At 39.3% G+C, this 23,126-nt stretch overlaps 1 protein-coding gene and 1 pseudogene across 1 annotated transcript in view; both read right to left on the reverse strand.

The window, feature by feature from the left end:
- CFAP54 (cilia and flagella associated protein 54) overlaps positions 1-23,126 on the reverse strand; it is a 253,182-nt gene that overhangs the window by 33,100 nt on the left and 196,956 nt on the right. The window contains 6 exon segments of the mRNA XM_037160832.2: positions 1,162-1,268; positions 9,347-9,523; positions 14,234-14,457; positions 15,961-16,134; positions 19,166-19,307; positions 19,832-19,930. Coding sequence (XP_037016727.2) covers positions 1,162-1,268; positions 9,347-9,523; positions 14,234-14,457; positions 15,961-16,134; positions 19,166-19,307; positions 19,832-19,930 — 923 coding nt within the window.
- LOC119060323 (synaptosomal-associated protein 23-like) lies at positions 20,866-21,586 on the reverse strand (annotated as a pseudogene).

A 23,126-nucleotide genomic window follows, 5' to 3' on the forward strand; every position in this document is an offset into this window, starting at 1 on the left:
ACCTTCTATTCTGCAGAAATTATAATCATTTTCATTATGTGGCTCTGGAAAAACATCTCACCATGTTTCTGAATGTAAAAGGCAAGTGTATAATTTCCTAGTTTTGTTGCTTAGCTCTGTTGGTATATGACCTGTGCCTAGATTTTCTGTTATTTCACTAAAAAAAAAAGTTGCCCAACAATTAAAAGTAGCTCTTGAAACATCTCTTGTTTTACCCTCTTTTGTTCCAGGGCCAAAAAGAGTCTTTTGAAACGTCAATCACAGAGCTTGAACCACGCTCTCCAGGGAAGCCCCAAGTCTCTGCTCCCCGAGCACCCGCTGGGTGCCTGGCAGGACGATGGCTGACACTGACTGACACGGGAGTCAGTGATGGGACTGGACCTTTCAAAGTACGTGCACCCTTTGCTTGATCCTAACAGTAACCTTAACGAAGGCAGAATAGGTATTATTTCCATCTTACAAGCAATGGTATGGAGGCTGGGGTCATATGGGCAATGAACAGTGGAATCAAAACTTTAACTAAACAATGAAAAAATGAAAAACAAACAAGGAGCTCAGTAACATGAAACGGGAAAAACCAGAAACCACGCATGAGCACAAGTGAGGGGTTGGCCTGTTTGATGGGATGGGGAAAGCAACCTAGCTGGAACCGAGACGTTTGACCAGGGAACAGCCTCAAACATTTTAGGTAAAGAGGAAAGGCTAAGACAAGCAATACGGTGGAGTCTGGCCTTAACTTTGCAGCCCAATTCAAAGCCACGTTAAGTTACTTTTTAAATTCACCCCAAATGTAGTACAGACAACATCCTGTCCTCTCTGTAAACTTCATCGAGTGTCAGGAACTGTTCCTCCAATGACCTGAGACACTATTATCATTATTCCTGTTCTACTGGAGAGGAGGCGGAGGCACAGACAGGTTAAGGAACCGCTCGGGGCTGCAAAGGTCGTTCAGGGGCACAGCTGGTGCTGGAACCAAAGCAGGCTGATCCAGCATGTGTGCTCTCAACCACTGCATTGTCACACTCCTTCCAAGGGAGGGTGTTTTTCCAAAAACGTCCTCTAAAATTCTCCTAGGGTTCACCTTGTATGTTACTGAAATGCCCGTTCTCACGACAACGTCAACAGCGAAAGCTGAGTGGCGGGCGATCCAGCTGCACTTGCCTGTTCAGGGGAACCCAGCAAGAGCCGACGCAGGCACTGCTGTGGTTGGTGGAGCTCACGTCTGAAATCTTGAAAGACTTCAAGTTATACGCATACATCAACAAAACCTATAAGGAGATTAAAAGACATATAAAATGTGACATCAAAATTACACTTTGCTTCAAGAAATTGCATATCACTTCTCAAAATAATATTGCTAAACTTGAAAAAGTTTTTCCTTAAAAGAGAAAAATGAGGGCTTTTTGTTCAACTCCCTCAAAGAAGAAATGAACGGCGATTGTGCAGTGGTTATGAGATGAAAAGAAATGTTCTTTGGTACCAACATTATATTATTTCTGAAGAGTGACATTTCTTACTGCTGGTAAGTTTAAATCTCAGCCTTTGAAAGCCCCCCACAACAAGTTCCAAATATACATGTGGTGAATGTCTCACTTTGTGTCTTGCTACTTCCCAAATTGCCCTTTGCCCTCAGTAGCCATAGCTGCTTCTCTGTATTCATTTACGCTGTTCCCTCCTTCCTTCATTCGACACACGGTCCCTACCTCCAAGATGAAACTTCTCCTAACCACTCGGGCTCTAACAGGTTCCCCGTGGTTTGAATTCTGACAATTCTTAGAATCGGTCCTACATGATACAGCATCTATACACAGTCACAGAGTCATAGAACTTGAGGGTCACAGACCCTTGGAGATGATCTGCTCTGTGTCCCTCATTGTAGACGTAACAAAGCTGAGGCCCAGAGCTGCCAGACAAAATTGACTAGTTAGGCGCATGCTTTTATCTCTGCTTCCTCACAAATCAAGTGAATATAAGAGTAAAGGGATTTTTCAAAGAGGCATAAATCCACAAAGAACAAGAGGCGAGGCAGATGACATGCTAACACTCTGAATGGCAGAAAGCACTTCACTCAGCAGAGAGGAACGGCTGTGTCCTGACTGCAGAGGGGTCGCCAACATCTGGCATCAGGGACTGGAGGCCTCAAGGGTCTTTGACAACCCCCTTCGCATCCTTTCCCTGAGTGCCTGTCACTGGGAGACTCCCCCTTCCTTCCCTTATCTCCTCTCTGCTGGCTGAACTTTTCCATTTTGCTCTCTGCAGAGGTTAAATCAGAAGAGATCTATGCTCAGGAACATTAGGTACAGGGTGAGGTGCTGAAATGGAAGCACTGGAATGAAGAGAAAGTCTATTCTGAGTGAGAGATCTCTCCTTACCCGACTCCAGCCGCCGCCCTGCACCCCCCACCCCACTTCTGGAATGTAGGAAACCAGACAGGACTCTAAAAGTGTTCTCCTACAGGAAACGGACCAAAGAGGAAAGATCTACAGATGCTGATGTTTCAGCATCCTCCAGTGAAACTTCTGGCTCCTGCAATTACCCTACAATAGGGCCTATAAATCAGTAAGCTTGACCCGATATGCTTCCTGCTGTCTCCAAAATGAATGGAAAGCCAGCAGTCACTCGACATGAAATGAAAGGCAGCAACCAAAACTAACATAAAAGAGGGACTTGGAGAATCAGCGACAAGACAGAGAGCAAAGGAAACGTCAATGAAACCATAACTAATATCCTCAGAGAGAAGAAAGACAATATTGCATCTGTGAAATGAGAACACAGTGCTATTAACCTAGAACAATCAAAATATGAAAAAGAGCTCTTAAAAATTAAAAACTATAATCATAACAAGAAATAATAAAAGATTTGAAGAACAGAAAGTAAACCTAAGTTTAAAAACATAAACAAAGAGAGAATAGGAAAAGTAAACAATCTAATAATATTCAATATCTGAGTACTAGAAATTTTAGAAGGTACAGAAATCATCATATAGAGAAAATTATCAACAACAACAAAAAATCTCCGTTAACTGAAGAATATAGTTTCAAGATCGAAAGGAGCACCTAAAGTATTAGCATGAGGGATGAAAGACCCACACCAAGGCACGTCACGGAATTTCAGAACACGGGACAGAGGGAAACCCCCAGGGCTTCCAGAGGAGAAAAGTCCGAGAAGTGAGGATCAGAGGGGGGTCAGCGCTCTCAAGAGCAATGCAGACTGCCAGACACAACACAACCGTGCCTCCCGCCTTTTGGGGGGAAATAATTTTCAGCCTATCATTTTATGCCTATAAAAACAAGGAATTAAGCTTTAAAATTATGATCTTTAGTCAGACATTTCAGGTGTTTTTACCTTCTGCAGCAATCTCTGTCACAACCCTGTCAGCATCTCAAGGGACCGCGGTCATGATATTGGCCACTGGCCACGCCTGGATGAGATGTACTGAGAATTAACCTAGTCCTGTCCCGGGTCCTGAACACACTGTGGGTCAGCCTGTGCCATCCTGTCTGTATTTCTGCTTAGTTAGTAGGCGTTTGAGTTACACATGTATTATAAATATTATAAAGAAATCAGTAGTAAGAGTTAGAAGGCTTAGCTTCACATTTTTATTTTTGCCACTGATGAGTTGTGGCATTCATTGCTCAAGCCCACATGGGACTTTGCTTCATGGTCTGTAAAATAAGGGCATTGAACTCAGTTCATGTTCTCTTGTTTTTTTTCCGATCTGAAACTTGACTTGGGTGGTCCTAAGAGAAGTTTCCAGAAAATACTGAAATTGTTCAAAAGATGCTTAGTTTGTAACAAAGTTCTAGTGAAGAGCTTGCAGTGTGGTTCTACTATAATCTCCTAAAGAACATTTTGTCAAATGGGATAATGTCATGTCTGCCCCGACTCTTGAGAAGTTAAACTTTTCCAAATTATAAACATAACTCTGAAGTATCATGGCATGGAATATTTAGCCCTCTGAGTTATCTAAAAATTTTATATTCAAATCCCTGGTCCTGGCATTTCTACTCTGCTGCCACCAGCATCCTTAGTTTCTGCTAGTATTTCTGCTTCAGAGAAGTAGATAAACTAGAGTGGGCTGAGAGGATGAATTAAGTGATGTTAATGTATAGTGTTATCCAATGACCCTCCAAAGCCCTGGAAACTCCAAAGCCTTAAGTCAGATGTTAATTTTCACTACCACCCTTTCCAGAGTTGAGAAGCACCTGCAGCCAGGACCATCCCCTGAAGACTCAACACAGCACCGTGCTTAGGACGCAGCCTCGGAGTCAGATTGCTCCAGTCCTGACTCCATGGCAACCAGCATCCCTCCAGCCCATATCTACAAAACGGGGCAAGCAACGGTACCTACCCCATAGAGTCATTGTGAAGTGGATACAAGTCAACTGCCTGGAACACAGTAAGCTCTACATAAGTGTTTACTGGTGGTATCACCCCGTCGGTTTCATGAGCTTCAGCCAGTCATTCAACACAAAAACTCTATACTAAAGGTCAATTAAAATGAGTAGATTCACACTTGAATATACCAGGATGTATTTAAATCATCGAACAAATTTCAGTGTTAGCGTCTAAAAAAGATAGCACCTTAGGACTGAGAAGATCTAGCCAGTGTTTCCTGATTTTTGACTGAGCAGCAACCACACCTTCTATCACAACTTGATGCAGACACAGTAATTGTCACAGGGGAAAAACATCCACGAACCAAGAAATGGGAAAGCTGTGTGTTCTGTGTCTTTGCTTGTGGCTTAAGAAAATCACCCCAGCAAACGTTCAAATCAGAATTTGTTACGTGGTGCTCTGCTTCTCATCTCTGACCCCGGCGCATGCTTCCATGTTAATTGCAGACACAACTGTTGACGAATGAAACCTTGTTGTTCTAATTATCAGTCACAGACAAAGGCTTGGCATTAACTTCTGGGATCATCCTGCCCCAGATGGATACGGGTGTGATATCTGTATGACCCTGTGAAATGAACTTTATATTTGATACTTCCTTCCTTGCTTTTTTTTTAAGTAGCTTCTTAGGTAAACATTCTGTTTCCCAGGTGATCTGTCTCTTTGCATGCCCTCTCTGAATAGATAGATTCTTTTACCAGGTTGTTGGTTGTCTTGCAAGCCAGTAAACAGATTTTTACCTATGCTGAAGAGTGACCTAAGAAATTTTCTTTTTTAACATATCTACCATGAAACAAAAGTTTTGGGAAACATTTTCACTTACTATATGTGTTACATCCTGATATTTTTCCCTTGAATTTGATTTGTTTAAAAAAATTACTACTCATCCCTCACCATGTTGGCTTCGTAAGCCAAGAGTATTCTTGGAACCACAATTTGAAAAGTACTGCACTAAATTCTTCAAAACAAACTACAGATTATTTCCAAATATATATAGAATATGTGGCAAGGATTTAACTTGGATGGTGGGAAGAAAAGTACTTTCAAAATGTGAGAAATAGCTTTAAATATTTCTAAGAGTGATATCTTAAAGTTACTCTCTTTTTTATCATCAATGGGATTTTACTATAATTAACACGATAACTACAAAATAATCTTTTATGACTTAGGAAACTGTTTACAATGCAATTTTAATTAGAAAAAAGGATATAAAATTGCCATTAAAATTCACACTAAAGAGACTATTAATTAATATAACAAGAGTAATGGAATTCCGTGTAATTGACCAAGACTGGACAGGGTGGTCAGCCTGAGGAGGCAGAATGACCCCAGTCACAGGAGTCAGAGGACCCCAGGAGCTCCCCAAGGCACAGCTAGAGGGGACAGCGCTCCAGGGCCTGGGAATGTGGGCACGGACCGAGGCAGGAGACAAAGAGCAAATAAAAATGCTAAACAGGGCAAAACTATACAGCTAGCATTTCATGGTAAAAAAGCCTGAGGCTCTTCTTAGAGAACACAGAAACCAAAGAATTCCACAGTAGAAGATTCCTCTGTAAAAGGCTGCAGTGGCCAACTGTTTCACTCTTAAAGGCCTGGCTCCTCTTTAAGACGCTCCAAGGATCTGAATCACTGCTCAGTCTCCCAGAGTTCAGGGCTGATACTGAACTGCCCCCAAATCCTTGCCTCCCTCCCCTCCTGCCCCTCAGTTAGTTCTATTGTGAACGTGTACCCATGGGCATGGGCATAGATATAGATTATGATATATAGTTAAAAATAATATATATTAAAATAAGGAGTTATGTATATGATGCAAATTTGTAAACAATGTTTAGAAGCAAACTAAGAGTTTTTAAAATCCAATTTGCTATACAATTTAATTTTGCGGGTCAGGCACAGTCTACTCTGTTTTCTGCACACTGTAGGCAGTGAAAGAATCTATTACTATACGGAGGTATTGGTGCCACTCTTTACAAGGTGCTTCTAAATAATGCTTACCAAGTGTCTCACATAAGTATTTGAAATGATTAAACTTTAAAACAGCATAATGATTTAAAAATAACTTGAGATGATAAATGACAACTACTATTTATTAAAATTAGGTATTTGTTTCCACAACTATCTCTAATTACAGATGAAGGTAACCCTGCTACAGAAAAAGTTAACTAATGTACTGAAGTTCACAAAATGAGAAAGTGGCAGAGCAGGGATTCAAACCCAGGCACTTTGGCTCCACACTCTGGGTTCTAAACTGCTACACTAATGTGAAGCCACAGAAACACAGGGACAGCCATTCCCAGTAAAACAGTGAAAAGACAAAGAGGAAGAAAGTCAGAAAACCTTTAAAGAAACAACCGTTTGACCCTCCACAACAGTGAAATGAGCAGATGAGATTTTCAGTGTACTGAAATAAAATAGTGTCCCCCCTTGAATTCTCAACTCTGTAACGCTTATTTCATCAACAAACGTAAAACAATAACATTTAGCGGGCAAACGAAAATTGAGTGTTTGCCTCCAGAAGAGTCCCACCAAAGGAAATTCCACAGTATGTTGTATATAAAGTGACTGGACAGAATGTCTGAAACGCAAGAAAAAGTTTTTTTAAAAAAGCAAATAATGAATATGTAGCAAAGTCTATAGGAAAGCAGCTTGTATAAAACAACTTTAAAATAATATTAATCTGGGTTAAAAAATGCAATGTACAGTAATGACCTCTAAGTCATTAGATGAGTAAATATATTTATTAGCTTTAGACTATGCTAAGCATGCAGTTGTCCTGAGGACAGCCGCTAAAAGCACCGAAAAAGAGTAGATAATTTCAAAACTCATAGACAAACAAATTAACAATAAAAATAATCAATCCAAAGGAAAGGAAACAAGAAAAGAAAAACAGAAAAGCTGAGACAAATAAAAACTCAAAATAACATTGTAGAGTTAAAACCAAACACATTAGTTTTTATAGTAAATGTAAATGTATTAAATTCTTCAGTCAAAATACAATATTGTCAGACTATCTTTAAACATATTCAATGGATATCTTTTATTAACAAACACAATTAAAACACAAGTACACAAAAGGGTTGAAAGTAAAAGGCTGGAAGAAACACATTGAAAACTCCACAAGAAAAGCTCTTTTCCTCTACTAGTAACATCAAAAGAGACTTTATGAGGAAAAAAGCACTAGTACAAAAAGGCCACGAATCGCTTCAGGATGGTAAATTCTCAGCTCAACTACAGTTATCAATGAAATTGCACCTAAGAATACAGCTTCAAATTATGTAAAGTAAAATTTCACAGAACCACAAGCAAAAAGTAGATAATGCTAATCCCTGTGAGAGATTTAAAAATACTTTTTAAGCAATTAATTTAAAAATAAAAAGGCAACAAAAGTAGAAAAATCAGCAAGAATATAGAATACCTGAATAAGACAAATTAAACGGACCTATAAGACAAATATGACCAACTGCCTCAACAACTGAGGAGTGAATGTTCTTTTTAAGAGAAATGGAATATTTACATCCTGGAGAAAAGAGCAAGTTTCAACAACTATCAATCATAGAGAGCATTTTTTATTACCACAGAGCAACATAATGTAGGAATAAACACAAACAATAACTAGAAAAGCTCCATATAGTTTGAAATTTAAGAAACACATGTTGAAACAGTTTATGAGTCAAAAAATAAATCCTAACAGAAATTTGAAAATTATTTTTAACTGAATGATGATGATGATACCATTTAAAAAACATGTGGTTTGATAAAGCTAAAGCAATGTTTATAGAGAAATTTATGGCCTTAAAATGTTTACATTAGGAATGAAAGAACTGAATATTGAGCTGATCAGCTATCTAAAGAAGTCAGTAGTTAGGAAAAAAAGTGTAAGAAGGGTATGTTGATCGATGAAATAAAACTAACTAACAAGAAACCTCTGGTGACAATGATCAAGAAAAAAAGACATAAATAACCAATCTAAGGAATGAAAAGGGGCACTTCATTACAAATGCATCAGATTAGAAATGAGAAAAAATTAAACAAAATGGGGAAATTACTAGAAAAAGCAACTTAAACAAAACTGACTCAAGAAGAAATAGAAAACCCCAATGTTCTATAAACAGGGGTGATAGCCAAAATATTTAGAATTTGGTTTGAGGTAGTTATGAACCTTTAGAACACATATTGGCCCAATTAGAACTGCCACCAACTCTGAACGAGTACAGTAGTAAAGACTAGCGCTTAACAACTACCTCTAACTGCTGAAAATTGTATCACTAGTCTTACATTTTCTCTCCCACACACAAAAATGAGGAACAGATGGCATTACTGACAAGTTCTTACCAAATATTTCAGGAAAAAGGTTACTACAAACTTCATCAGAGAAGAGAATAACAAGACATATTTATCAACCTATTTTATGAGTCTAGCAAATGCTTGAAATAAAAAAAAACTATCTGACAAGGATAGTATGAAAAAAAATTATAGCCCAATATTAGTCTTGAAAATAGCGGTGAAAATCTAATACAAAACAGAGCAAACGGGACCCAGCAGAATCCGCACATAATGACCAACCTGAGTTTGTGTGTCTCAGGAACACAAGGTTGATTTCACATTTAAAAGATGAATTAACATATTAAATGAGAGAAGTCATCATCTTACTAGATACAGTAAAATATTCCTAAGTGGCAGGAGGTCAAAGGCTTCCTTAAATGTGATAAAAAAAATAACTACGAAAGAAAAAACCCTCAAACATCGTACATAATGGTGACAACACAAAAAGTCAGCTTGAAGACTTTCCTAGGATCTCTTCTTTTCGGATTCATTCTACCAGACAATATAGATTCATTATCGCAGTATTGTTTGTCTATATGAGAAAATGTTCTCTACTTTCAAAGTGGTAATGGCCTAGTTCACCGTTCTCTCTAAATGTAAGACTTAGCTTTGTAATTGCACCTCGTACCATAGGTTCTAGTTCCTTTGGAGGTCTTTCCAGGGGAGGAATGTACCACAGAAAGCAAAGCTCTTTGTTTAAAACCTGCGTGGTCACGTCTGATGACAGCAGCTCCGCAGAAGGTGTGCCGCTGGGGGCAGGGAGCTTCAAAGGTAAAATGGAATACAGGGAGCTGTCTCCAGGCATCTAGGGAATAAGCAAAGCGTCAGTTTCATTGCCAGTAGTGAATTCACTCAACCTGTACAACATACATTTAACGTGGGCTACAATGGATAACTCTGGAAATCGTGTCCGCTTGTTTTAGATATGGATCTTAAACCTGAACCTGAGTACCACAGAGAAGATTCTCTTACAGAAAGATATGCTTCCAAACCCAGCAGACTCGACAAATGTCTTCCGCTTTGGAGAGGCTCCCAGATTAAAGATCTATAGGGGTGACGTGGCCGAGCTATCTGCCATTTCAGTCTCAGGGGATCTAAGAACATCTTCTTTTTTCTGGTTTATTTACCAGTGAGTCTACTGAGGGTGTGGTTATAACTTATTATCTATTTTCCAACAGCATTTTTTGCAATGCCATACACAAAATAAGATACAGTCTTTGCTCTAAAAGATTAAAATCTATTGTTCTCATTCCCTTTTTAAATGAATGTGGCTGATTTGTAAGTTCAGTCTTGGTAAATCTGGGCCCAGCTTCTTTGATGGAACTTTGTCCCTAAATGAAACATTTTCAAGAATCATAAATGTGCAAAATGCAAGTGGTAATTTCACAAATTATTTACTTAGTTTTTTTATTTACTTAGTTTTTGAAGTTGATTGATATCAACAAAATAAGTGCAGACAGAGAGATAATAATATACCAAGTCTAAGAAGGACCTTCTTCAATGGAGTGTGAACTGTTTTCAAAGTTAATTTATTATTATCCCCAAGATTATAGCATAATGGCTGGGAGGCAATTCTTTTACTGAACTCTTGACATCTAAGATCTCTCAAGGCTTGGTGGCCAAGCGGAGCATGTCAATGGCCAGAAGGAAATGCCTGATGTTTCTATAAGGCTTTGTACTTCCCGTTACTTCTGAGCCTATTCAAGATATAATATAAGGCTCTCAGTGCAAGGCTTCAAAATAAAATAAAAAGAGAAATAAAGACATTGACCTTCCAAGTTGTCTACTGACAAAAGAAAAAAGATGTCTTGACTGAAAGGTTACACTAAAGGTGAAAACTTTTCAAGAACGCCCAGAGACTATCATAAAAGCATACCTGTGATAAGCCAGAACCCTCACTTATTAGCACCATGGTACTAAGAGCATGACCAAAATGCACAATAAGGAAAGTTATCAGGGTTAAATAAGTATTTTAAAGTGCTTAATTAATTCTATGTTGGGCAGTTTGCCAAAAACTCAGGTAAAGAATTGATTCACAAAAGTAATTTCTCGTATATTTTCTCATATCCAAGTGTCTTTCATCGGTCTGACAATTCTTTTAGGAGAAAATTTATATTTTATAATTAGCTAAGTGGAGAAAAATAACAAACATCTTTCTCTCCAATACATACAGTGCTTATTATAGCAATGATGGCCTGGTGACGGTGACAGAAGTCAGTACCTAAACACGCATTTCCTTGTCCCTCGTCTTTTTAAAAGCAGTATCTAGTTGCTAAGGGGATTAATTCCATATGTTAATTGATGGAATATACTATGCACTGAGCACTTTGATTTGTTTGATTTATTCTTGGAAAGGAATGAAACGACAGACCTGCCAGGAAAACTCTTACCCCAGTTCTATAAACAACGAATCCCTTTCACTAGTCAAACAGTTGGCCTCCCAGACACAGCCCAAACACGGGTAACTCAGCACTGCTCACAGCTGTAAGCATGTGCTCCTGGGGGGAGGGATTGTTAACGTCATTTGCTCAGGCACCTTTGTCCATCACAAAGCCGCAGCAACATGCCGACTCACAACGCTGATGAGCACGACACGCAGCAATGATCATTCTGGAAAGGCATCTACTTCTCTGCGGGGGCAAAGCAGCTTTAAGTATTAAATTATGGAAGGAGTTTGATTGAAATAGCCTCCCGAGTGATTAAAGGCTCAAAAACGTTATTATAAAAATCAGCCAGGCTTGGAATTTATTTTTAAAAAATCCAAAGTCTTCATGCTTGTTAGCTGTCTACCCCAGCGAGACGAACACATGATTAGGTGGCTTGCACCTGTCAGGCAAGCAACAGTGATCTCGAGTTGATTATCCTGGGAGAGCGTTACACTAATTATATCAAAGAAACAGCAAGCAAGGTGAAACAACTCCTTGATAACACTGCTCTCACTAGAAAAGCCACATATATTTACAATATATTCAAGGTTGTATTCAAGAAGCATTATGCTTAGGAACTGGGTAATGATCGGCTGCCCTTAATACTAAAATACTCAAGCTGAGCTACTTTCAGAGCAGTAAGTAAGAAATCACACATACTGGTTTCCAAACTCTTATAAAGCTGTCACACAAACACACCCATTTAAAATATAGTTCTGAACCTTCCCATTCTCTGCCCCCTACGCCAAAACACCTGAGGCGTCTGGGCCCCAAAGCAGTGATCCTCAAAGGCAGTCAGTTCCCAGGGGGCTTAACTCAGATTTCAGTGTTAGAAGGAAAAAGACTTCAGCCCACTTCCCACTGTCTCCTTCCCTGGGGAAGGCCAGATATCAGTGTCACATTCCTGGCCTTTCTCACTCCTCTCCCTGTGAGATAGTTATTGGTCAGGGCATCTGGGGAAAAGAATTTTGGATATGTTTAGTTCTGCTTTTATGTCTTAGGAGTGAGCTGTTGGTAGGGAGTGAAGGTTCTGTGCTCCTTCGTAGTTCAAAGGGGACTGTGGCCCCACAGATTTTAAGGAGCCCTGTAGTGACCAAAACAACAAAACAAAATCACATGGCTGATTGGCAGATCTGTCTACTTTGCTATTCGCTACTCGGAAGACCATTTACCACTAAATACAAACCGCACCCTAAAATATTAACTTTATGATTCACAAAGGTGAGCTTTTTTAACCCCAGTATGCCTTAGCCTCTTAATTCTCAAATGATTTAGAATCTGGGCAAGAAATGACAATGCTGCCAACGGCCCAGTGTCCTGGGTAGTCTGAGATCCCCACACACTGCCCTGGGGCAACCCCACAGCCGCAGGTGACAAGCACCTCTTTAACCGAATTCTTCAATATTGCTTGGTGGGTCTTTCCACCACCTTTTAAAACTCACAATTTAGTAACAGTCACCCCACTCTCTTGTTCAAGACGGTGATTTAAAAAAATTATTATTTATCCAAAACGTATGATTACTATTCCCTAGTAGGACCAGAGGAGCAGAGGTTCCCGTTTGGAACAAGCCACTTTTCCAGGTCACTTCTCTGAGGCAGCGGACGGGAGAAATGTGGCGAGGCCTCGCATGGGCAACTCCATAGCTGTAAAAATTAAAGCACTCTATGGTGAAGTCCAATGTCAGGATGATTCAAATTAAATGGGTAATAGTTTTCTAGTTCTAAAAGAATCCTATGCAAATGACTTGACTCATTCATTTCACAAACCGCTATAATATAATACACGGAAACTTGTATAAGGGAAACTTATAATACACAATGTCCCCTTGAGCTTTCTCCTAGAATCTTAGCCTCTGTCTCCAGAGTGGAACGTACCAGCCTCCTCCACAAACCCTCCTGTCTGTGCTGCGTCTGCTAATGGCCTGACCGTGCTCTGCTGACGGCAGACAAGAGGTTCCAAATGCTGGGAGAGTCTTTGATCATTTCCTCTTCGTCACTTTCTCTCTCCAAAGGGACACTCCTTTGTTGTTTTGTTTTCCAATTTACTTAAGCAACATCTTTTACATCCATCCTTTCCCTCCCGTTCCTGAGATCATAAGCTTCATTACTTCATTACCTCTCTCTTGGATGACTCCCTTTCATCTTTCCTTCGTCAATCAGCCCTATCTGCTGTTGACGAAATAACGGATTTAAATGTGTACATTCTATCTCCTACTAACCCTGCCATTTTCTAAAAGCATCTCTGAGGTTCTGTAATTTTCTTCTGCTCTGCCTCTACCAACGTTTCTCCACTACCACCCCAGACTATGTACATGGACTAGGCCTTACTGATCCCCTCTTTCTCCACCAACTAAGATTGTTTGGCATCTTGTTAGTCTTCAACATGTTTGTTGAATGTACCCAATTGCAAATACACATTTCTGTTCTTTATAAAACTTTAATACTCAGTATCTTCCAATTCATTCATTTTAGTCGTTTTTTTTGAAACATTACTATTATTGAAGACACCAGTAGCTTAAAAAAAACTCCTCCATTTATACTTCTCTTTTTATTTCTCTTCAACAGGTAACTTAAAAGAAGTTTCCATGTTACATATCTTGGGAATAACACTTTGACAAAATACCCTTCAAACCTTTAACTTACTTAAAATTTTTTACCTGATTTATTCACATTCATGATAATAAAATATACACACAATGAATTATTTTTATTATATATTAAAAACGAAGAAACTGGGCATAGATTTAGAAACTCTTGGTCTAGTTTTTTGTAGTTATTATATTGAAACTTGGGTAACTTCTTGGCAAAAGGAGTGCCTGAGAGATGTTATATGTCAGAATATAGAAAATTGGGAGATGTTCTTAAGATTTATGAAAGCAGCAAACCAACCACTTGAAATGTGAACTTGCCTGAGAATCGGGATGTCTGGTCAGCTTCTCTACATGGTATGGCAGAAACAAGGCTCCCCAGGAATGCTGGCGGAAACTAGGAAACCTTTGGGCTAGCAATGGGCTTAATGTGCTGCCTTCAGAAATATGAAGATGACTTTAAGATGTTTTATAACCATCTACAATGTTTTAAAGCATTACCTTGGCCAAAGAGTCACATAAGTTATTTTCTGAAAATTGTAGCTTTTCCAATTCTTGAAATAGTTCTGTTGGAAATTCGTCAATACAGGAGGAGGAGTACAGTTGTAAAAATCTTTTAAGAAAGTTATGCATTTCTTTTTGGCGCAAAATCAACTTGGAGTTGAAAAGGGACGTGAGAAGTGTATCATCTGGCAGAGAAATTCCAGCACCGGACTTTGGGGATGCTTAAGAAAAAAAACAGCTTAATTTAGAGTTATATTACATAAGAGAATGGTCTCAATGTCACTGGTTTTTACTCACTAACTACTATCTCGTATATCCCCACTCAGCTATCTGAACGATATCACTGTTAGGGCTTATACACCAAGGAACTGCTTCTTGCCACAGAAAGGAAAGAAAATCTCTGAATGAAGTAAGGATGTTAATTCAGGTTCCAAGTCTTAACAATGTAAAATATGCTATCTAGCTGTCCTGATGGAGGCTCCCCCCGGCCTACCCCACCCCCACCCTGGAAGACCTGAAAGCAGAAATTTAGGTGCTGGTAACTTATCTGAAAAGTGATCCAAAGAGCACAAGTGAGAGAACAGACAAAGAGTGACAGGGAAAGGGAACGGGCAATGAGATTGAGCTCATGAATGGACGACAACCACAAACAGCCAAGGGCTCAGTCCTGCAGGAGACCTTCTGAGAAAAGAACATGTAGAATTATTCCATCAAGGGACTGGGAGGCTGGAATGCTAATCTCCCAGTTCCCCCACCTCATTAGTTGAAGGATACTCCTGGACGTGTGGAATCTTGGTGCTTCCAGGCTGTCCTGTCTCTGGGCAAGCCTTAGTAACTTAAGAGAAAGCCCAGAGCAGAAAAGCAGTAAAGTGTGGGCACATGATGTGGGAAGTGCCAGCAGGTGAGTTCAGAGGTGAGCAGAGTCGGCCAGGGGCAGGGTTTGCTGCTCTGGCTCATGTTCACTTGCTTTGCCACTGAACTTCCCTTGTCCTTGTACCCACTGTGATGTGCCTTTTGCCCCGACACCTTTCTGAGTGCCAGCCTGTCTCAGGAGGTAGCACACTCCTGGTCACTGTGCTTAGCCACTCTGTGACTCAGCCTGTTGGCCCTGCTGGCTCCTCCATTGCTGGGCACGGGTCACGCTGCCTTTTCTCACCACTGCACTGATGGGTAACACTGCATCACCAATTTCACAGGCTAAGCACAACAATACACATTGTCACAAAACCACAAAAGGGACTGCTGTGCAGCAGATTACACCTGTTTTTCTGGATATGCTTTAGATACATCAATGACAAAACATAAAAAACTTAACAAAACAACTCCATGAAGTTAAATATCTCAAGTCATGCACTTCTCTTTTACATACTAGATACCAAAAGATTCTCTCCTTAAAGCCAAAATTTCATCTTGTTCATTTTATAAGCTTGACACAGTATGGTCATTCTGCTTTTTAACTGTTTCAAGCCATGGGCCCATCTGGCAGGCAGTAAGGTTTCTAAGTGCATGAAATAAAACACATAGCCGTCGGAGAGTGGCCACACTGAAACACTGCTGTACTGAAAGGTCTGTGTGTCTCAGGCGAAGAACCCCTGAATGGTTCAGCTCCTGATGAGAATTCACTCAGAAAGATAGCAAAAGTAGTGTATAATTCTAAACGAGAAACAGAACCTAAACAGCAGTGGGAAGGAAGCATGTTGTTCTGTAGCACATGCAAAGCCTACCTAGCAGCTTGCTCATGTTGTTGATCCTTTGCAGGTGGATATAGTAACGTAGCAGAAGGATCCAGGTGATGTCCACTTTAGTCAGAGCCTTTTTTCTAGCATCGGAGTTGTCTTCCATGTCATCGCTTTCATAAAAAAATGTGTGGCTGGTCTGGAAGGCGACTTGGTAATTGTCTGAAAGTTTAAAAAGTTATGCTTTTTCTCGAAAAATAATATGAACAAGAGCCCAACTCATAAAGGAAAGATTGACACATGGGACTACATTTGATTAAATTTTTTTTTGTGCCACAACCGACAAAAAACACAAAGTTAAAAAACAAACCATAAACTTAGAAAAGATATTTAAACCATGTATGAATTTTTTCCTTTCCAATATATATATTTCATTTTGCACCAATCACTAAGAAAAAGTCAAACTGTCCAATAGAAAAGTGGACACAGAATCTCAACAGAAACTCATAGAAAAGAAAATCCAAATGGCCAAATTTCTAGCATCACTGAAAATCACAGAAATGCAAATTAAAATTAAACACCATTTCACTTCCTGCAGAAACTGACAGACACTAAAATCTGAAACAGGCATTCTTACACACTACTTCAGGAGACTTGGCATCTTGCAATAATACTGAGTTTTCTTAACTATAAACATGGTGTGTTTTCTTATCTCTTTCAGTAAGATGTTTTATAGCTTTTGTTAGCTTAAGCCCTAGTTACATTATAAATTTCTGTAGTATTATAAATGATATCTTTTAAAAATGTATTATCTGTTAAAAGTGTATAGAAATAAAATTTCACATTCAGTAATCTTGCTAAACATTTTGATTGTCTATAGTTTTTTGGAAATTATCTATTATCTAGTGTTAATAACAGCTTTTTTTCTTCTTTCCCATTACTTGTACCCCTTATTTCTTATTTGTTTTGCAGGGTAGAATTTTCAGAACAATTTTCAACAGAAGTGGCGATAGGAATCTTATTCCTGCCTTTTAAGAGAACAGTGTTTGAATACTAAGCATGGTAAATCCAGTAGTTCTTATTTCCTGTTTTAACTTTTTCAAGTGAAGAAAATCTTTAATTTCTAGTATTAAAATTGCGAATGGTTTACAGTTCACAAAATTTTTCTGTGCTTTTTGGAGTTGATTATTCTCTTTTCATCTGTTAATGCAGTGATTTGATTTAATAAATTTCCTAATGCTGAGTTACAGTTGTGATTCTGGAAATAATCCAATTTGACATAATGAATCTTTTAATATCCTGTTTATTTTGATCAAAGTTATAATTTGCATGATCAAAAATAAAAATTCCTATCTCCAGAGGCAGTCACTTTTAATCGTGTCTACTTTCGTTCTTTCGGTGGTTAGTTCTGGATCTTAAAATAATTCCCTTATAGCCCTTCCCAGGATCATCAGCTTTATAACAAATACCTACTGACCTCCTTTTGTGATAGTGAGGTGCTAGCTCACAGCACCACTCCTCTTCACTTTGAACTTTCTATATTTATAACACCCCCCCATCGTTTTCATATAAGACTACCAATAATGTTCCAGCAGCTTTTTTTCTAGTTCTGCCAAACACAGACAATCTCGTAATGTCTTACTCAGTAATCTAATGGTATCCGTGCCGCTTCCATTTCTTCCACTTGCCAGGTTCCTATTTTCAGATCAGTAGCATTTACCTTCTGTTCTGCATCCACAGTGGACGCTCTTTATTATTTGTCGAAAACCAATAAATAATGCTGAAGCTTTCATGATTGTGGAAACACTGGTCACTGCAGTGTGATTGCGTTTCCCGTGCTACAGGCAAATGTCGCAGCCCCGTGACCCACAAAGGACAGAACTCCAGCACTAAGATCAACCTGACTGCTTCTGCTCACTGCGATTTCTCAAAGCCAGGTAATATTCTAATTTACTTCATATGTGTCCATGAGTTCCTGAAGAACATCTTTTCTTAGAATTCCAGAATGCTTTTCCAACTATGACACAAATCTAGAAGTTATCAAAGATGACTACTTCGTACTGTGGAGAAGTACAAAGATTCTTCATGGGACTGAACCACCACAAAAAGGCGAAACCACCACTGATAAATTGGAAAAATAGATTTGCAAATAATGTCATAGTTAAAGGGTTAATTTACATAATAAAGGGCTAAAACACATACGTAAAGACAAAAATAAAACACAAGAAAGTTCACATAAAAGATGTCCAACCTTAGTCCTAATGAGATGTACAAATTAAAATGAAATCTTCCCCCTGCCATATTGACAAAAGTTTTTAAAATGTATCCATGTCGTAACGGTGTAGGAAAAATAAAGCTTTCATTAACTGTTGGCAGGAATACAAGCTGGCATAACCTTTATGAAATTTGGCAAAATTTATCAATATCACAAGCTAGCTTTTGGTCCAGAAATTTCCCTTATGGGAACTGACCCAATAAACGTAATTGCCTATGTACAAAATTCATACACATATGGTTATCTACAGCAGAGTTATATTAAAAGAGTAAAATCAACCTGAACATCTCTCAAAGGAAGACTAATTATGGTACATCTCTATAAAGGAATATTATGCTATAAAGGAAGTTACAGATTGATTTGAAACAACTGCCAATAGATATATTTAAGTTAAAGAAAAAAGAGCAATAAGCATCGCTGTATGTACAATTATACTATTATTTGTATTTTAAGGGAAAATATATCAATGTAGTATTGTACATACCAAATGAGGTCAATCAACACCCATCCTAACCTACAAATATGCTTTCCTATATTGAAAAAGTTACAAAGATAAAAATTGTGTTTCCCAGATTCCCTGCAGCTGGGGCCCCAGAGGAGACTTTGGTCTCAGAATCAGTGCCTTAGTGTAGCACCTGAAGTTGGAACCATGCTAAGTGGTGCAGGAGAGGATTTGAGGCATCTCTTCCGCTGGTTGAAAGTGTGGCGGAGGCTCTGTGATTCTGCCGCATCCGGAGCAGAGGCTGTGTATTCTGAGCTTCCTCTATGTTATGGTCTGAAGGTGTGCGACTCTCCCGTTTAAATGCTGAAGCCCTTTGTTTTGGCAGCAGGCACTAGTCCCCTGCCCTCTCCCAGAGGCCCCAAGCCATTATCCTCTCTAAGCTCAAACCCAACAAATCACTACAATGAAACCTTTGAAACTTGAGTATACGTGACATATATCAGGTTTTTATAAAACGACTAGACATTCAAACATACCAAGCAAATAATCCGTGAATGAAGACAAGAGGTCCACAGCGGCAAATTCTGGGATGTTAGGTAATGCTGCTTGGCTCACCTCGTCAGTTCTGGCATTTTTCTTTCCAATAAGTAGGTTAATTGCCAGCACAGCTTGACTCACCTTAAATTAACGCATAATTAGAATTCACAAATGTAAGTTTTCTGATTCCCAGGTTATCTATTGAGTAAACAATGTGAAAAAATTCACAAAATAACATTCAATATACACTGGAAGAAAAAATAAAGACAACCTCAAAAATAATGTTACCGCAACATGGATAATAGATCACAAAGAAGCGACAACTGTGGGCAACTTAGTTAATGTGTAAGCCATTTAAAACGGGCTACCTCACCTCGCTAGAACAGATACTTGCTGAAATCTCGAATACGCGCTTATGTGTGTCTGCCAGTATTTTTATTACAGGAAAGTTGAAACAAACAAAACCAGGTCTGGCTAGTAGATATTAAAAACACTATACATATAAAAAGCATTTTTAACCTTCTCCCAAAAGCATCACTGGCACAAACCCCAAAGGATGTGAAAATTTCCCTTCTCTTACACAAACACATGGTGTTGCCTTAACAGGGTGGGTGGAGAGCACAGACGCTCCAGGAGAGAGAAGGTTAAACAGAGACGACACCAACCTGAGCAGCTGCTCTCACCGCAGTCCAGGCCAGCGAGGTGCACACGCCATACCTACTTACTGTGGCTTCTTTGATAGAACTGTGCCTTCTGGTAGGAGCCTGAAAGAGGTGGAAAGTGTTTTATGATAACGATAGATAAAGATATCACAAAGTTGCAGGATGAATTGTCTCATCTCCTGAAGATGACAAGTGAATGGAATACTAGGCAGCCATTAAGAACACGAGATGCACATGAAAAGATGTTAAAGTATACACACCACAGGACACAAAATATGATCCCATTTTTAAAAGATATGTGCAGGCAGAGGAAATGAAGTGTTATCCCAGGTTTTAGGGGTGATTGAATTTTTTTTTGCCATTTTCCCCTAATTTTTACAATGAGCTTGCATTATCTGAATAATAACAAAGTGAAAACAAATAGCATTTTAAAGTATTTAAAGAGATATTTACTACTTTATTTTTCTTTTAATTTCCCAAATCACTTTAAGTTAAACAGAATTCTAGCTTTATAAAAGTCTAAATCTACATAAAACTCAAAGCAATCTAACAATTTTTCTACCTGAGATCAAAACAAGTTTATTTTTTCATATCTAAACATAATTCTTGGCATTGAAGTAAACCTGAAATCACATGACACGTTTTGTCAAATTCCCCCCCCCCAATTTTAAGCCCTGCATTAGAGAGAAATTCTCCTGTTACACATATTTACATTTGTTTCTTCAAAGACTAATGACAAATTTATGAGGTTAATAGGCTTGAATTGCAAACACAATACTCATAATATAAAAATGAAACGCCATTCATTTGGCTTTCATTCGTGGCTGTCTTCGGCAATGCTTCCCAATCTTGAAAGCAGAGGAACCTGCTACAGTAAACATGGAAGGTGAAAAACGAAGCTATATGTGATGTATAAAAACCAAGCCAAGTGTATAAACTGAGAAAGAAAATACTAGAAGGAAGGTGGAGCAGCTGTCTTCCCTTAAAGGAAAAAGAGAAAGTAAAAACAGGTGGTTGCTCCTTGCCCTTCTTCCGCATTATCTCCTGGTTAGAGGAGTGTGCACCGGAAATTCAAACTCTGAAAAGGCGATGAGTCTGCAGGAAGAGCTTAGGCAAGTGACTAAAGGGTAAAGGAGCACAGTGCACTCCAGCTGCTGCTGTTTCTTTGCTCTGGCATTGGCAGTATCAATGCGGTCTTTGCTGGTGTCAGCCTTTTCTGAGATCCGTTGTATTTGTTGAGCTTGAGCCTCAATTGCATTGCCCACGTGCAGGGCCGTGTTTTTTTAGATTTCCTAGGATACTGCTCACTTGAGTCAGGTTCTCTTCCATTTCATCTTCTACGACATCATTTGTTATCAATTTAATGTATCCACTACCTGCTGTTCCCGTGGTTGCTTGCTGAGGCTGACCATTTGTCACTCGGACCGGGTGTTTAGACACTACATTGCTAGAAGGGTTGTCTCTACCAGCTCCTCATGTTGCCTTACCAGACTCAAAGTTCTTTGTCCATGGGCAAAGACACAAAGGCCACGATGCTTGTTGAGTTCTGTTAAAGTCTTCTCTGCCTCTCTCATGTCTCTAGTTATTTGGTCCATGCCTTCTTCTACACGGTTTAGTTGTTCATCCAACATAGTCATAGTCTTGATTCCTGTATCCTGAGACTCGATGGCTAAACCTGACATTCTCCTTGTACTTTCCAGACTCACCAGTAATCTGGTGAGCTCTCAACTGAATTTCTTCTGATCACAGATTATCCATGATGAATGAAAACTCTTGATAGGTCAGGCAATTCATTGTGGTCACTCCTCCCTGGCTGCAGTAGCTCAGACACCACCAGACTAGACTATGAGCTGCACCCTTCCTGCACCTGCGTGATATTTACTATTTTAACAGACCTATAAATTAATTATATAGTTTTTAATGATATCAGATGTTGGGAACTGCTCTACATGGTTTCAGGAGTTGTAACTGCCCCCATGGCTAAGGATGAGTGAGCAACCTCTGGAATGCAAGCCACAAGGAGACAAAGCTTGTCCCCTGCCCCCAATGCTTGGTCAGTTAGTCAGAGATGGGTATGACCCCTCAGAGGGGGGCAACCTAAGCCAGACACTGTCACTGGGGAGTCCCTCATGGAAGGACTCAGGGAGCTACAGCAAAGAAGGAGTGATGGACTCTCACCCCCCAGCTATTCTGACATAGCCTCAGTCCCCATTTCCATCTGGGAGAAATGCTTCCTGGCTCTAATCCACTTAAGCCTAAAACCCAATGATGGGGAAGGTGGTGCAGCCCTTTGCCAGCTAGAGAGGGATCTGGGGTGATCAGGCCTAAGAAAGAATATGTAAAATTCCTGTGAAACCTGCTTTGTTTAGAATGCTCTTATTTAAATGATAAGGGTCCAAGCAAGAAGTGTGTTCCTCAAAGTTTTATGGCTCTTTAGCTATCTGACCCTGACTGAGAATAAGCCCTCATAGTTCTTTGAATGCTATTTGTTGTTTGATCCTTACCTGTATTCTTGTGCAAACGAACCCAATAAAAGCCCTTTGAGGAAAAGGTTCTTGGCCTTTCTCCTCTGAGAGACTGACCACCTCTCCTCCCCAAGCAGATCCTGTCTTGGTAGTTTCACTTTCATCCATGGTGGACAGGGGGGGACTTTGTGGGCAAAGTTGCCCCCACAATCAGTAATAAGAATATTACTTAAGTATTTTGATAGGTATTTATTATCATTTTTCTAAATAGGAAACTATTAGAGGGATGATGTTATAGTCCCACAGAACAATGAAAAGTAACAATGAACGAAGATAGGCTTTACCACGAGAGTGCGTTCAGTTTTTTAACATAAGAAAACCAATGTTGCAGAAATAAACAGAAAGAAAAGAACTATACCAGCAACACAAAATCCATTTTACTTTTTTAAAGATAAGTATTAATAGTCAATTTTTAAGATTTAATTAATCTGGACAAAGCTATGTGGTTAGACTGGTTGGTTCTAATTTTGCAATGCTCATATTTTGAGAATTCTTTAATCTTCAACAAAACTGCAGAAGAAAATAAACAATAACAAAAATCTCTTTCATTTACTGCTGGCTACATGACTCCCAAAAAAAGGGAAAGGCAAAGAATAACACTGATGCCAGAGCAGGAAATGCAGGTGGCCTGGCCCAGAGCAGATGTGAAGCTCAGAGGCAGACGCACCTGCAGTGCCTGTCCCAAGGCGTGCAGACTGGAGCCGGCAGCTGTAATGAAACTACTTAGGCTTTGGGTTGCTTGGTCAGCTTCCTGGCTATCTGAGCTTGAAAAT

This window comes from Artibeus jamaicensis, unplaced genomic scaffold, assembly GCF_021234435.1.
Source record: "Artibeus jamaicensis isolate MK-2021 breed Jamaican fruit bat unplaced genomic scaffold, CSHL_Jam_final contig_233, whole genome shotgun sequence".
Classification (NCBI taxonomy): Eukaryota; Metazoa; Chordata; class Mammalia; order Chiroptera; family Phyllostomidae; genus Artibeus; species Artibeus jamaicensis.